This window comes from Schistocerca nitens, chromosome 5, assembly GCF_023898315.1.
Source record: "Schistocerca nitens isolate TAMUIC-IGC-003100 chromosome 5, iqSchNite1.1, whole genome shotgun sequence".
Classification (NCBI taxonomy): domain Eukaryota; kingdom Metazoa; phylum Arthropoda; class Insecta; order Orthoptera; family Acrididae; genus Schistocerca; species Schistocerca nitens.
The window spans coordinates 710,026,952-710,042,660 of NC_064618.1; the positions used below are offsets into that span (position 1 = coordinate 710,026,952).

Sequence of the window (15,709 nt, forward strand, 5' to 3'; positions counted from 1 at the left end):
GTGGCAGGGGGTCTGTCCTCCATTGCACTTTCTGTCTTTGGTGGCCTCTGGCTGCTCCCTCATGGGGCACCTCACCTGCCCTCCCCCCCCCCCCCTTCCCCCCCCCCCCCACCCAACCAATTCCTCTTCCTTGTTCTATTCTCTAGACTTCGTTGACCTTCAGTAGAGCTTGGGGTTTTCTTGGATTTCACACACTAGGCCCTTCTTTGGTGTGTAATTTGTTGACTTGCCTGTTGGAGGTAGGAGGGATCAATGGCACCTTAGTTTTATCCCTGTAATCATTAAATCAACCCACCGGTCAGCAGCTGGTAACTGTGTCTTACCATTTGGCGAGAACTCCTGTGGCATGTATGCAAAGTGAGGTCCATCTCCAAACATTCTGTTATTAGTATTGAGGCTGAACAATCCATGCAGCAACTAAGCTTTTTTCTGTCCATGTGAAGAACTATCTCAAGCAACCTGCTATAGCAGGCATATCAATTCTTAAACAGGGATGGAGGAAATACCCTTCCTGGATGAAAAGGCCTGCTGTTAACTTGAACATAATATAGTACAAGACTACCACTCTGCCTATGATTTTAAGAAGGATTTTTAACTGCATTTTATTGGTGGTTTGCAAGCTCATGGTGGCTTTTGCCAATGGTTCAAAACAAGGGGACAGTGTTGGGTGTTCTGTTACCTTCTCAAATTTTATCATTGTAATCTGCATACCTAGTCAGTGCTCATACTCTGCAGAGCTCTTGGGGGGGGGGGGGGGGGGGGGGGGGCAAGACGGCATTGGTGGAGGAAACTTTCTTGCTTGCATGGGCTCTGTCAGTGCTGTGCAGGCTATTCAGTAAATCTTCTCAACAGATAGAATAAATCAGATGGTCCAGGACACTATCCACTTCTTGTGCAGGTAGAAGAAAGAGATGGCTGCCTGCTGGTCCCTGAACACACGGGAGCCAAGGGAATGAGGAAGCTGACAGAGCAGCAAAAGCAGCCTGCCAGGAAAATACCACAGTTCACCATACTGTCCCCCTACAGGCTGTCATGTCGTGGGCTACAAAAAGAGTGTTTGCTGAATGGGAAAGGTAATGGCTGGAAGTGTCCAGCAAGAAGCTGTGCTCAGTCAAACCAACTATTCAGCCATGGTGCAGTTTCTTTCTTGATCTCCAAGAAGGGACAAAGTGACTCTCACTGACCTTCATATTGTACACTGCCAGCGACACATACTTAACTCGTGCAACACGAAGATCCATCAGAAGGCAATCTTTACAGTGCCCTACTCAACGTGCATCAGGCTTCGATATTGTGTGTTTTGTATGCTGATACGAGGGGCGCCTTTGGTCTACTAAGGGTCTTACTCCCAGTTTTAAATGATTACAACATAATAGCAAGTAAACTTTTGACATCTTGTGTGGTGTCAGGATTCCTGCCCAATGTAATTGGAAAAAAAGTTTTAATGTGTTTTGGTGTGGCTGGGTCATCCTATTAGTTTCACGATACTAGCCATATGAATGCCATCCACTGATTTATTAATTCTATTGGTGTATAATAGCGGTATGCTGGAAATTGTATGTGAAATTTTTTATTACTGTGATTTTAGTGATATTGTCTTTGCTTTTCATTTTAACAAGAGTCACTACTCATATGCCAGTACCATGATCTTGAGAAAGGGTGCTGGTGACCAAACTGCTCAGTTCCCAAAACTTTGAATCCATCCATTCAACCTTCCATGTGGTTGATGGCTGCAGCACAGTTACATATAACAATTATAGTGATATGTTAACCATATACAAAGCTCAGACTCTTTTTACTTAATCACACTCAGTAACCAGACACAGGAACTTTTAGTAATGACAATTACAAAATTGCCACTCTTTATAAGAAACTGAAATGTACTTGTTCAAAGAGACATATTACTGTCTATGTTTTGTCATCTTCTAAACCCTTAGATATCAGTAGAAGCTTTTTATTTTTAATGGAAAACTACAGTGCTTTGCAAAGTAATTATTTTTTGTTGTTGTTGTGTGCTTTCAGCAAGCATCTGAGGGTACAATTACTTTCAAGCTTGTTCCAGCAGATAGCAAAAGTGGATTGCGTGAGAGTAAAGTCAGAGTCCGTGCACATTTTGATTATACATCATCTACGGATCCATACATCCCATGCAAAGAAGCAGGACTGGATTTCAAGAAAGGAGATATTCTTCACATTGTCAGCCAGGATGATGCTTACTGGTATGTCTGCTTTAACATGCAGAAAAATTTTCTTTGAATATTGAAATCTTAAGTTCTACTTATTTTAAGTGTTCTAAGTGATGCTAAAGGCATCTGTATCTGTTGAGTGTGTGAGTGTGAAATGATTGGAATTATCATGAAGACAATATGTAGCTTTATAGCTGCATGGTTAGTAATGCGAAAGGCATCTGTATCTGTTGAGTGTGAAATGATTGGAATTATCATGAAGACAATATGTAGCTTTATAGCTGCATGGTTAGTAAATCTGCTGGATGTTATAATGGAATGTTCGTATTTTAGATTGCAACAACAAGGGTAATGTCACCTTAAATAATTATCAAAAATCTATTCTAGGTATGTCATGAGTGGAGGTGCAGTCTAATTCCATACATACTCAACCTAACACTCCCCACTACCAGGAAACATTGTGTGGCAGATGCTTTAATCTTCCATCACATGTGCCACTTGAGTCAAAAACTAAGCACTGTCCATATGTCATAGAAATCCCTCTCTGATTGTCAAAATCATCTTCATGATTCATTTTAAGCTCCATACCTAAATGTAATCAAAATCGCTTAGATCTTTTATGGTCTAAAGAGAAAACTTCAGTTTGCCAAGCAATCTCAAAACCATTTCCTTCTCCATTTTTACATTCTACCACGCTTAGGATGGTTTTGCCCCCACTCTATTCTCTGCAAGCCATGTTACAATATTTGGCAAAAGATATTTCTGGTACCAGTTTACCCTCCTCCTTCCCCCCCCCCCCCCTTTCCCTCTACATTCACAAAAGGGGCAAGGGAAAAATTATTGTCGATAGACCTCAATATTACCTCTAATTTACTGGCCTTACTGGCTGAAAGCTTTATTTATGACAGTCATTTTGTTGTGCCTATCTGCGACTCAGCATCTCTGCTTATGGTGAGTAGAGCAACTTCCCTTTTCATAAAATTGTGACTAGAAAAACTGTTTCTCGTGTGCACTGTCTCCAGTAGTACCATATATCAAGTATTAAAACCCTAATGGTAAACTGCAAAAGCATTTGCAACAAAGTGCCAGCAATTGAAGCACTCATGAAAAGCAATGGAGCTAACATATTCTAGGTACTGAAAGCTTGTTGAAACCAGAAATTGATAACAGTGAGATTTTTGGGGAAAATTTAAGTGTATAGTGAAAGGATTGGCAAATGGGGAATGGAGGTGGTGTATTTGTCACAGTAGATGAGAACCTCAGATAGAAATTGAAACTGCATGTAAGATGTGCCAGCCTCATCTCCTGATGTAACTGAAAACTTAAGAGGAAACTTCAGTTCGCTTGTACATATGTTCCCCAATAACTGTGTAATAATTCGTGGAGACTTTCATCATCTAACAATTAATTTGAAAAATTAAGTTTTGTTAGTGGTGGACATGATGACATCCTGTGAAACATTACTAAATACCTTCTCTGAAAACTAGCTAGAACAAGTAGTTAGGAACTCCCACTCATGATGGAAATATGTTTGATTTAATGGCAACAAATAGATGTGACCTCTTTGAGGATATCCACATCAAAACTAGTATCAGTGACCATTACACGGTTGTGGCAACAATGATTACCAAAGTACAAAGGACAACTAGAACAAGCGGAAGGATATATATGTTCAGTAAACTAGAGAAAAAATCTGTAGTGCCATATCTCAACGAGGAACATGAAATCTCAGCACAAGACAGGAGCAGGTAGATGAACTATGGCACAGGTTCAGAAGAACAGTTGAGCATGCATGGGATAGATATGTACCCAGCAGAACAGTCCATAATGGGAGGAACTCTCTGTGGTGTACAGTCACTCGAAAGAAACTTCTAATAAAACAGAGACTACAGCATAATAGGTGTAAAACAAAGCATAGAACTATAGACAGAGAGATGCTGAATGAAATGGGTTTGACTGTCAAGAGAGCAAGGCATGATGCATACAATGACTACTGTAGCAGAATACTGTCAAATAATATTTCACAAAACACAAAGAAATTCTGCTCATTTGTAAAGGTTGTTAGTGGCACCAAAGGTAGCAAATTAGACACAAACTGAAATTTAGGGTAGCAAAGCAAAAACTGAAATGCTTAACTCTTTTGTTAAATGTTCCTTTAGAAAGGAAAAACCAGGATAATTGCTCCAGTTTAATCCTCGTACCACTTAAAAGATGGTAGATATAAGCAGTAGCGTCAGTGGTGTTTAGAAACAACTGAAATCATTACAACTGAACAAACCTCCAGGGCCCGATGGAATCCCTGCCAGATTCTGTACTGAATTTGCTGCTGAGTTGCCTCTCTTTTACCGATGATCTATCATAGGTCCCTCGAACAAAAAACAGTACCCAGTTCTTGGAAAAAGCACAGGTTAAAATAAAAAAAAGTGGGAATTATATCACAGTGTTAGAAGTAGTCACAATCAAGCTACAGTAGCCCATTACAAACCTTACTGTAAGGTACTTAAGACTGTTATCAGAAAGACAAAGAGTATGTAGTAAGCAAATAGAATAGCTAATTCACAGGATAAAATTAAAACATATGGTCAGTCATGAAAGAAATATCTGGTCAGCAGCACAAGGTCGACAATATAAAGTCAGTTTGTGGTAAAAATATTTCTGTTACTTATAAATCTGATATATGTACAGTATTTTACAATCATTTTCTGAGTATTGCTGGTGAGTTAAATAAAAATTTAGTTTCTACAGGGAATCATATAACTCTCTTGGCAAATGCCTTTCTGCAAGTGATGTGTGACATACTCCTCTTTGATACTGACAAGGGGGAGATTGAGTCAGTAATGAAATCACTGAAGACTAAGAATTCTCATGGATATGATGGAGTGCCTAGCAGAATATTTAAGTACTGTACTGCACATGTTAGCCCTTTATTTAGCCATATTTGTAATTTTTCCTTTAGGAATGCTCAGTTTCCTGAACGTTTAAAGTACTCAGTAGTAAAGCCACTTTATAAAAAAAGAGAGAGAAAGGGATGATGTTGACAATATGAGACCTATTTCTATGCCATCAGTGTTTGCTGAAGTTATTGAAAAGGCTGTGTATGTAAGGAAAATTGATCAGTTTATATCACATGATTTGCTATGAAAGGTACAGTTCAGCTTTATAAGTCGTTAAACACCTGAAAATGCTATATTCTCTTTCCTCTGTTTTGAACGCTAGGCATATTTTTTGATTTAACCAAGGCGTTTGATTGTGTTGATCACAAAATATTGCTCCAGAAGTTTGACCATTATGGAATATGGGGAGTAGCTCACACTTGGTTCACCTCTTGCTTTAGTAAGACAGCAAAAGGTCGTTATTCACAGTGTTGAGAGTGGCTGTGATGTGGGGCTGAGTGGGGTACAGTCAAGTGGGGGATGCCCCAGGGATCAGTGTTGGGGTCACTCCTGTTCCCTGTTTATATAAATGATATGCCCTGTAGTATTACGGGTAACTCTAAAACATTTCTGTTTGCTGATGACAGTAGCTTGGTGGTAAAGAATGTTGTGTGCAGCATTTGCTCTGTTTCAAATAGTGCAGTTCATGACATAAGTTCATGGGTTGTAGAAAATAAACTAACGCTAAATCACAGTAAGATTAAGTTTTTACAGTTTCTAACTCACAAGTCAAAAAACCTGACATTTTAATTTCACAGAATGGGCATATGATTAGTGAAACTGAACAGTTCAAATTTCTAGGTGTTCAGATAGATAGTAAACTGTTATGGAAAGCACATGTTCAGGATCTTGTTCAAAGGCTTTTGGGTTCATAAACATTTTACTTTTATCTGTTATTACTTTTATGTTGTAATTTCATGTACTGACACGTTCCATGACCTTGGAGATTTGCTCCTCAATTTGGTCCTAAGGAACTTGACGTGTAAATAAAAATAAAACTATATTTGTCTACAAGGAAGTCCGCAAAACTACCATCCATTATACTTGACATGAGTTCATAGTAGAATCTTAGCACTTATCCTGGGCTCGAATATAATTAGGCATCTTGAACAGAATGACCTCCTCAGTGCCAACCAGCATGGATTCTGAAAACATCAATCATGTGAAACCCAACTTGCACTTTTCTGACATGATGTACTGAAAACTTTGGATCAAGGCAGTCAGGTAGACGCAGTATTTCTTTATTTCCGAAAAGCATTTGACTATCTTTAGTGTCAAAAGTACTGTTATATGGGGTATGAAGCAAAATTTGTGATTGGAATAAGAACTTTTTGGTAGGGAGGACACAGCATTGGACGGAGAATCATCGTCAGATGTAGAAGTAACTTCAGGTGTGCCCTGGGGAAGTGTGTTGGGACCCTTGCTGTTCATGTTTTATATGATGCCCTTGCAGAGAATGTTAATAGTAACCTCAGATTTTCTGCATATGATGTGGTTATCTATAATGAAGTACTGTCTGAAAGAAGCTGAAGAAATATTCAGTCAGGTCTTGATAAGATTTCAGCCGTGAAAAAATAAAACATAGTATCCAATGACTATAATATCAATGAGTCATTGTTGCAATCACCCAACTCATACAAATATCTGTGTGTAACACATTGTAGTGATATGAACTGGAATGATCAAATAAGCTCAGTCATGGGTAAAGCAGGTTGGTGGAATATTGAGGAAGTGCAATCAGGCTGAAAAGAAGATTGCTTACAAATCACTTGTGAGACCAGTTCTAGAATATTACTCAAGTACGTGGGACCTGTACCAAATAGGAGATACTGAACATATACAGAGAAGGACAGCACAAATGGTCAGAGGTTTGTTTGATCTGTGGGAGAGTGTCACAGAGATACTGTAGGAACTGAACTGGAAGGCTCTTTGAAGATAGATGTAAACTATCCCGAGAAAGTCTGTTAGCAAAGTTTCAAGAGCCAGCTTTAAATGATGATTCAGAATATACTACAACACCCTATGTATCTCTCACAAGGGGTGATTTGGGGGGGGATTAGATTAATTACTGCACACACACACACACACACACACACACACACACACACACACACACACACAGAGAGAGAGAGAGAGAGAGAGAGAGAGACATTCAGACAATCGTTCTTCCCATGCTCCATACGTGAATGGAACGTGAAGAAACCCGAATAACTGGTAGAATGAGACATGCCCTCTGCTATGCACCTTATGGTGATTTGCAGAGTACAGATATGGATCTAGATATGTAGTAAAGCAGTGTGGTATTCAACTCAACTTCCAGGATGACAACTGCTTGTTATTGCTATAAAATGAATAATCAATCGAGAAACTGTCAGATTCATTATCTGAGGATTTGTATTTTCTCTCTGTTCACTGATTATAACTTTCCTGCTTTCTCTAACAGTTCAAATATGAAGTCTGTTCAACAAATTCTGGAACATTCGTAATTTCATGCGTGTGGTGTGTTGGTGCAAAATGCGGTTGGCATCACTGCAGACACGTGTGTTTAACGTGTGACTGCTGGAAGTTTCATCATTGTACATCTGTTAGTTATTCTTCAGTGCTGTATTGCGTAACATGTGTCGCACAGTTTGCAAATTTCGAGATGGCAGAATTAGAGGAGCAATGCATCTGCATTAAATTTTATGAGAAAGTCAAGAAAACCTTTACAGAAACGCACCAAATGCTGCAGAAAGCCTACAGTGATGAGTGCTTAAGCCATACTCGGTGATACGAATGGTTCACAAAGTTGAAAAATGGCTGGACAGAAGTTAAAGTTGACCCTTGTTCATGATACCCTTCAATGTCTAACAATGACGTTCATGTCAGGAACATTGACAAAATTGTACATGTCAGTTGAAGACTGACTGTCTGAGAGATTGCAGAAGAATGTAACGTTTCAGTTGGATCATGTCATGAAATCCTGACAGCATCTTGGAATGCGTCGTGTTGCTGCCGAGTTCGTCCCACAGCTCATGAGTCAAGACCAGAAAGACCTTCACCTCGCAATATGTGAAGAGCTTTTGGATCGCGTAGATGTGAACGAGATGTTCCCTTAGAGAATCATAACTGTTGATGGGATGTGGGTCTATGGTCATGATGTTGAGACCAAGGTTCAGTCTTCACAATGGGTCGAGAAAGGTTCTCCAAGACAAAAAAAGGATGTTAGGTCAGGTCAAATGTCAAAGCCATGTTGATAGTGTTCTATGACTGTGAAGGATTAGTTCATCACGAATTCATGCCACAGAGCCCACTGTTAATCAGTGGCACTATCGGGATGTTTTGCGATGCCAGTGAGAAAATGTGGCAACACAATTCATGGCTCTTGCATCATGATAACACATCTGCACATTCATCCTTGTTGGTGCTTGACTATTGCACAAAAAACGAAATCACTGTGCTGCCTCATCCTCTGTAATCTCAACACCTGGTCCCTGCGGACCTTTTCTTATTTCCAAAGTTGAAAACACTATTGAAAAGACGAAGGTTTGCAACGATAGACAAGATAAAAGAAAATTCACAGGTGGCGCTATGTGCGATCCAGCAAGAGGCTTACCAAGACTGCTTCAGAAAGTGTAAATGGCATTGAGAGTGGTTTATCAGTTGTGGAGGAGAATATTTCAAAGGAGACCATGCGGAATAAGTAACAGGTAAGCGTAGAAAAATGTTGTGGACAAAGTTCTGGAATTTTTGAACAGCCCTCTTATAAATTTAGTTTCTTATGCAATGATACACCTTCCTCTTCTTGTTGATTTTCAGTTGCATTAAATTATGGTATTGATGTTATGTTTTATTGGCATATGTTAATGATGTTATAACACCTGTCCTTCCAGTAGTTGTGTAAATCATCATATAAGCTGCATTTGTTAAATTTCACAGCCATAAGCCTGTAACCTTGCACTCTACAGAATTGATAATAAATAAAGTCAATGAGACTATGCTGATGACTGCAACTAAGAATTTGTGTATGTGAAAATTCTTGAATGGTCTTCATGTATGTCATAATGTCACAGGCTTTTCCTTTTAGCTCCCCTAAATCACTTAATCACCTCCTTTGAAAGGGACATGGCTAATTTACTTCTCCATACTAACACAAACATAGCTTGTGCTCTTAACTATACTGAACTTGTCACGGGCAGTCCATTAAATCATAATATCCATTACCTCCAGTAATTGTATCAGTATCATATGACACTTATTCAGTTTGAGGCCACAGCTGTTCACAAAATTTTCTCCCATTTTTTGCTGTAGGTGGCAAGCACGGAGAGAGGGAGACAGAAATATGAGAGCAGGTTTAATTCCAAGTCGTGCCTTACAAGAACGACGAATAATTCATGAGAGAACACAGAAAGAAAAGTCTGGTGATGAAAGTAAGATAATAAGTATGTATTGCATTTTTTTTGCTTATGTTGTGGTTTTATATTTAATGTTGATTCAAGCTAACATGTTACTGCCATTTGTTTGTCGAAAGAACTTTTGGAATTTATTGGTATTGTAATTCCTACTTTCTTTCCTTTGAATGACAATAAAATATTAAATTACTAACAGTAATAATTATTTTCCTATGACATTGTTATTTTTGGTGCATTTTCTGAAAAATTTGCTTATTTAGCTTGCCTTTTCCCTTTGTAGTAACACAACTGACATAATATGAAAGACACGAGAATCTTAGTTTTTTTTTACATTATTAACATAAAATGATTTATTTTATTTTCACTACTGGATCAAGTGACTGATAAGATAATAAAACAAGGTTAGTGGTTGATGTAAAGACAAACAAGACAAAGTGTGAACTTCTCACACTTATAAATGATGAAATTTCTGATATGTAAGGTGTCTGAATTTTTTTATGTTAGTTGTCAACATCATCCCAGTTTATTGTGTATCCCTAACAATAAAATGCCTATATTTTTCAGTGTTGTTGTCCTATTGCCATACCTGCAATGATTTACTGTTTCGTTTGCTCCTCTGGCAGTTTGGCTTTTGTTCGAGATCATGTTCAGTGTAGTAGTGTACAGCATAAGAGTAGCATATTTAATTCTGATATAGCGAGTAAAAGTTAATGAACTAAAAGAAAAGGAGAAATATATTAAAAAATAGTGAAATGAACACAGAATTAAACTTTGAAACCAGTAAAAATTTTCATCTTTCTTTCGTATTTGGAATGATACAGATTGAACAAAAGAAAATATTGAACAAAGTAATGAAAAATATTCTTTAGAATATAGTGTCAGAGAGATAGTTATGTAATAAGAAACTTTTTTGCTGTTCAGAAGCGTGAGTGAAATTTTTACTTTGATTGGATGGAGGGTGAAGTAGTAGATTAGTGATGGTAATTACAAGAAATTACTATTGAAATTAGAGTATGAATCCCAGTAATGATGTTAGGGCTTATCAGATTGAAAGACAGACAGAAGCAAGAGAAGCATGAAATTCTATTTATGTGCACTTAACTCCTGTTGACCCATTTGCACTCCTCTATTGTTATAGCCATGCTGATTTATCTGCAATGGTTTTTGTCTACAAAGGTGTCTGCCTTTAATGACCTCGTCATTGTTGGGACACTGTCTTTCTGCCTTCCATGAAGCTGTTACTCTTCCCTTTTACTTTCAGATAAGGTGAAAAATGCGAAAATGATGAGATGAAAATATTGAGGTGCATATAATCAGGAAATGAAGAATTTGGTGAATAATACTTAGATTAGATTAGATTAGATTAATACTAGTTCCATGGATCATGAATACGATATTTCGTAATGATGTGGAACGAGTCGAATTTTCCAATACATGACATAATTAGGTTAATTTAACAACATACTTAAGTTAATATAACAACTTTATTTTATTGTGTTTTTTGTTTTTCTTTATTTTTTTTATTTTTTTATTTTTTTTAATTTTTTTTTTTATTTTCTTAATTTATATCTAAAAATTCCTCTATGGAGTAGAAGGAGTTGTCATTCAGAAATTCTTTTAATTTCTTCTTAAATACTTGTTGGTTATCTGTCAGACTTTTGATACTATTTGGTAAGTGACCGAAGACTTTAGTGCCAGTATAATTCACCCCTTTCTGTGCCAAAGTTAGATTTAATCTTGAATAGTGAAGATCATCCTTTCTCCTAGTATTGTAGTTATGCACACTGCTATTACTTTTGAATTGGGTTTGGTTGTTAATAACAAATTTCATAAGAGAGTATATATACTGAGAAGCTACTGTGAATATCCCTAGATCCTTAAATAAATGTCTGCAAGATGATCTTGGGTGGACTCCAGCTATTATTCTGATTACACACTTTTGTGCAATAAATACTTTATTCCTCAGTGATGAATTACCCCAAAATATGATGCCATATGAAAGCAATGAGTGAAAATAGGCGTAGTAAGCTAATTTACTAAGATGTTTATCACCAAAATTTGCAATGACCCTTATTTCATAAGTAGCTGAACTCAAACGTTTCAGCAGATCATCAATGTGTTTCTTCCAATTTAATCTCTCATCAATGGACACACCTAAAAATTTGCAATATTCTACCTTAGCTATATGCTTCTGATTAAGGTCTATATTTATTAATGGCATCATACCATTCACTGTACGGAACTGTATGTACTGTGTCTTATCAAAATTCAGTGGGAGTCCGTTTACAAGGAACCACTTAGTAATTTTCTGAAAGACAGTATTGACAATTTCATCAGTTAATTCTTGTTTGTCAGGTGTGATTACTATACTTGTATCATCAGCAAATAGAACTAACTTTGCCTCTTCATGAATATAGAATGGCAAGTCATTAATATATAATAAGAACAACAAAGGACCCAAGACTGACCCTTGTGGAACCCTATTCTTGATAGTTCCCCAGTTTGAGGAATGTGCTGATCTTTGCATGTTACGAGAACTACTTATTTCAACTTTCTGCACTCTTCCATTTAGGTACGAATTAAACCATTTGTGCACTGTCCCACTCATGCCACAATACTTGAGCTTGTCTAGCAGAATTTCATGATTTACACAATCAAAAGCCTTTGAGAGATCACAAAAAATCCCAATGGGTGGTGTTCGGTTATTCAGATCATTCAAAATTTGACTGGTGAAAGCATATATGGCATTTTCTGTTGAAAAACCTTTCTGGAAACCAAACTGACATTTTGTTAGTACTTCATTTTTACAGATATGTGAAGCTACTCTTGAATACATTACTTTCTCAAAAATTTTGGATAAAGCTGTTGGAAGGGAGATTGGACGGTAATTGTTGACATCAGATCTATCCCCCTTTTTATGCAAAGGTATAACAATAGCATATTTCAGTCTATCAGGGAAAATGCCCTGTTCCAGAGAGCTATTACACAGGTGGCTGAGAATCTTACTTATCTGTTGAGAACAAGCTTTTAGTATTTTGCTGGAAATGCCATCAATTCCATGTGAGTTTTTGCTTTTAAGCAAGTTTATTATTTTCCTAATTTCAAAGGGAGAAGTGGGTGAGATTTCAATTGTATCGAATTGCATAGGTATGGCCTCTTCCATTAACAGCCTAGCATCTTCTAATGAACACCTGGATCCCCTAAAAATATTTTCAACTTCTGACTTTTTGTTCGTAAAGTTTTCATTCAATTTGATGGTAATACTGTCTTCCTCTGCTCTTGGTTGACCTGTTTCTCTTTTAATAATATTCCAAATTGTTTTAATTTTATTATCAGAGTTGCTGATTTCAGACATGATGCACATACTCCTGGATTTTTTAATAACTTTTCTTAATATAACACAGTAGTTTTTATAATTTTTGATAGTTTCTGGGTCACTACTCTTTCTTGCTGTCAGATACATTTCCCTTTTCCGGTTACAAGATATTTTTATACCCTTAGTAAGCCATGGTTTGTTACAAGGTTTCTTACGAGTATATTTAACTATTTTCTTGGGGAAGCAGTTTTCAAATGCATTTACAAAAATGTCATGAAATAAATTATATTTTAAATTGGCATCAGGTTCACGGTACACCTCATCCCAGTCTAACTGCTGTAGGCTTTCCCTGAAATTTGCAATTGTTAAATCGTTGACTGGACGTACTACTTTGGAGGACTGTTTAGTATTGCTGAATGGAGCTATGTCATATATTGTAACTAGCTGTGCACCATGATCAGAAAGACCATTCTCAACAGGCTGAGCATTTATCTGGTTAAACTTATCTTGGTCTATAAAGAAGTTATCTATCAGTGAGCTGCTATCCTTTACCACCCGAGTAGGAAAATCAATAACGGGTGTCAAATTGAAAGAACCGAGTAATACTTCAAGGTCATTTTTCCTATTACCCTCTTTCAGAGAATCTACATTGAAGTCCCCACAAATAATAATTTGCTTCCCCCTGTCTGACAGATAGCACAACAAGGAGTCCAAATTTTTCAGAAATAGATGAAAATTTCCTGATGGGGACCTATATACAGTTACAATTATAAATGTGCCTTTATTTAATTTAAGCTCACAGGCACATGCTTCTATATGTTTCTCTACACAAAACATTCATGTATTTTTTTATTTCTGTCGTGCAGGCTATTTTAAGCCATCAGTGTCATAGCTCAGTTTAATCGTTTTTAGCATGAATCTAGGACACCAAGCTACTTTGTTACATCTGATCCTTATCACATTTTCTGTATGTACCTCTAAACCAGTGGTTCTAAAAAGTTTTTATTCTTATTGTACTTAAATGACTTATCCTCTCTTCAAACAGTGGAAAATCCAGGGAGGAATAAAAACAATATTATGAAAAAGATTGCTACCCACCATATAGCGGAGATGTTTAGTCACAGGCAGGCACACCAAAAAAACTACTGAACATGTAAGCTTTCGGCCAGAAGGTCATTTTCAGAAATAGACAACATACATCCACACATTCGCACAAATGCAGCTCACACATGCATGACCCCTGTCTCTGGCTTCCGAAGCCAGACTGCGAGCGGCTGCGTGTGATTGGAGAAGCAATGTATGTGATGGGGGGTAAGGAGGAGGCTGGGGCAGGGAGGGGGAGGGAGATCAGTTTATGGGTGGGGGATGGTAAAATGCTGTTTGTGGGAGCATACAGGGACAATGTGGAGAGGGGTGGGGCAGCTAGGTGCAGTCAGGAGGTTAGACGGAGGGTAGGGTGAGGGCGGTAAAGGAGGAAAGTAAACAGATTGTGGCTGTGCTATTGGAATAGAAGGCTGTGTAGTGCTGGAGTGGGAACATGAAAGGTGTTGGTGGGTGAAGGACAATGACTAACAAAGGTTGAGGCCAGGAGGGTTAGAGGAACAAATGATAAACCACAGGGAGGGTTTCCACCTGCACAATGCAGAAAAGTTAGTGTTGGTGGTAGGGCTCCTGATGGCACAGGCTGTGAAGCAGTCATTAAAATGAAGAACATTGTGATGGGCGGTGTGCTCAGCAGGTGGGTGGTCCAGCTGTTTCTTCGCAACAGTTTGCCGGTGGCCATTCGTGCAGACTGACAACTTATTGGTTGTCATACCCACTTAGAATGAAGCGTGAAGCACAGTGGTTGCAGTTTTGTTCTGTGTGGGTATGAGAACCAATGAGCTGTCTATCCGAATGAATGGCCACTGATAAACTGTGGCCAACAAACAAGTGGATCACCCAGTTGCTTCATTGTAATGACTACTTCACAGCTTGTGCCATTGGGGTCTGTCCTACCATCATTAGTTTTTCTGAATTATGCAGTTGGGAACTCTCCCCACAATTTATCGTATGCTCCCATAACCCTCCTGGCCTCAATCTTTGTTAGTCATTTTTCTTCGCCCACCTACCCCTTCCCTGTTCCCACTGTACAGCCTTCTATTCCACAAGCACACCCACAGTCTGTTTACTTTTCTCCTTTTCCACCCCCACCCCATCCTCCATCTAACCACGTCACTGCATCTAGCTGCCCTTCCACTCTCCACCTTGTCCCTGTATGCTCCCACAAAAAGCACTTTACTGTCCCCCACTTGTAACCTGCTCTCCCTCCCCTTCCCTGGCCCAACCTCCTCCTTGCCTCCATCACTGAGATTGCTTCTCTCATCATGCAAAGTTGCTTGCAGTCTGGTCTCAGCAGCCAGAGACACAGTGGTCAGGTGTGTATGTGAGCTGCACGTATGTTGTTTACTTAATCTTCAGACAGCCACAACAAAAAGACTGCTAAACAAGTAAGCCTTCAGCCAGAAGTCATTCTTCTGAATTAGGCAACATACATACACAAACATTCACACAAATGCAGCTCGCACATATGACCATTGTCTCGGGCTTCCGAGACCAGCATGCGAGCAGCTGCACATGATGGGAGAAGCAGTCTGGATGGTGGGGGTAATAAGAAGGCTGGGCGGGAAGGAAAAGGGAAAGTGGGGTACAGGTGGGGGCAGTAAAGTGCTGCTTGTGGGAGCATACAGGGATGAGGTTGCAAGAGAATAAGGAGCCAGGTTCAGTCAAGAGGTTAGATGGAGGGTGGTGGGGAGGAGGTGGGGAAGCAGAAAAGGAGAAAGGTAAAAAGACTGTGGGTGCACTTGTGGAATATAAGACTGGTTAGTGGTGGGTGAAGGACAA

The 15,709-nt window shown here is 38.6% G+C and overlaps 1 protein-coding gene across 9 annotated transcripts in view; it reads left to right on the forward strand.

Moving 5' to 3' along the window:
* LOC126260868 (MAGUK p55 subfamily member 7) overlaps positions 1-15,709 on the forward strand; it is a 266,432-nt gene that overhangs the window by 126,096 nt on the left and 124,627 nt on the right. For 6 of the 9 annotated variants that reach the window (XM_049958291.1, XM_049958294.1, XM_049958296.1 and 3 more), the window contains 2 exons: positions 2,023-2,219; positions 9,410-9,540. In XM_049958291.1, coding sequence (XP_049814248.1) covers positions 2,023-2,219; positions 9,410-9,540 — 328 coding nt within the window. The remainder of the gene's footprint in view (positions 1-2,022; positions 2,220-9,409; positions 9,541-15,709) is intronic. The other 3 variants (XM_049958292.1, XM_049958295.1, XM_049958297.1) reach the window with 1 other exon arrangement.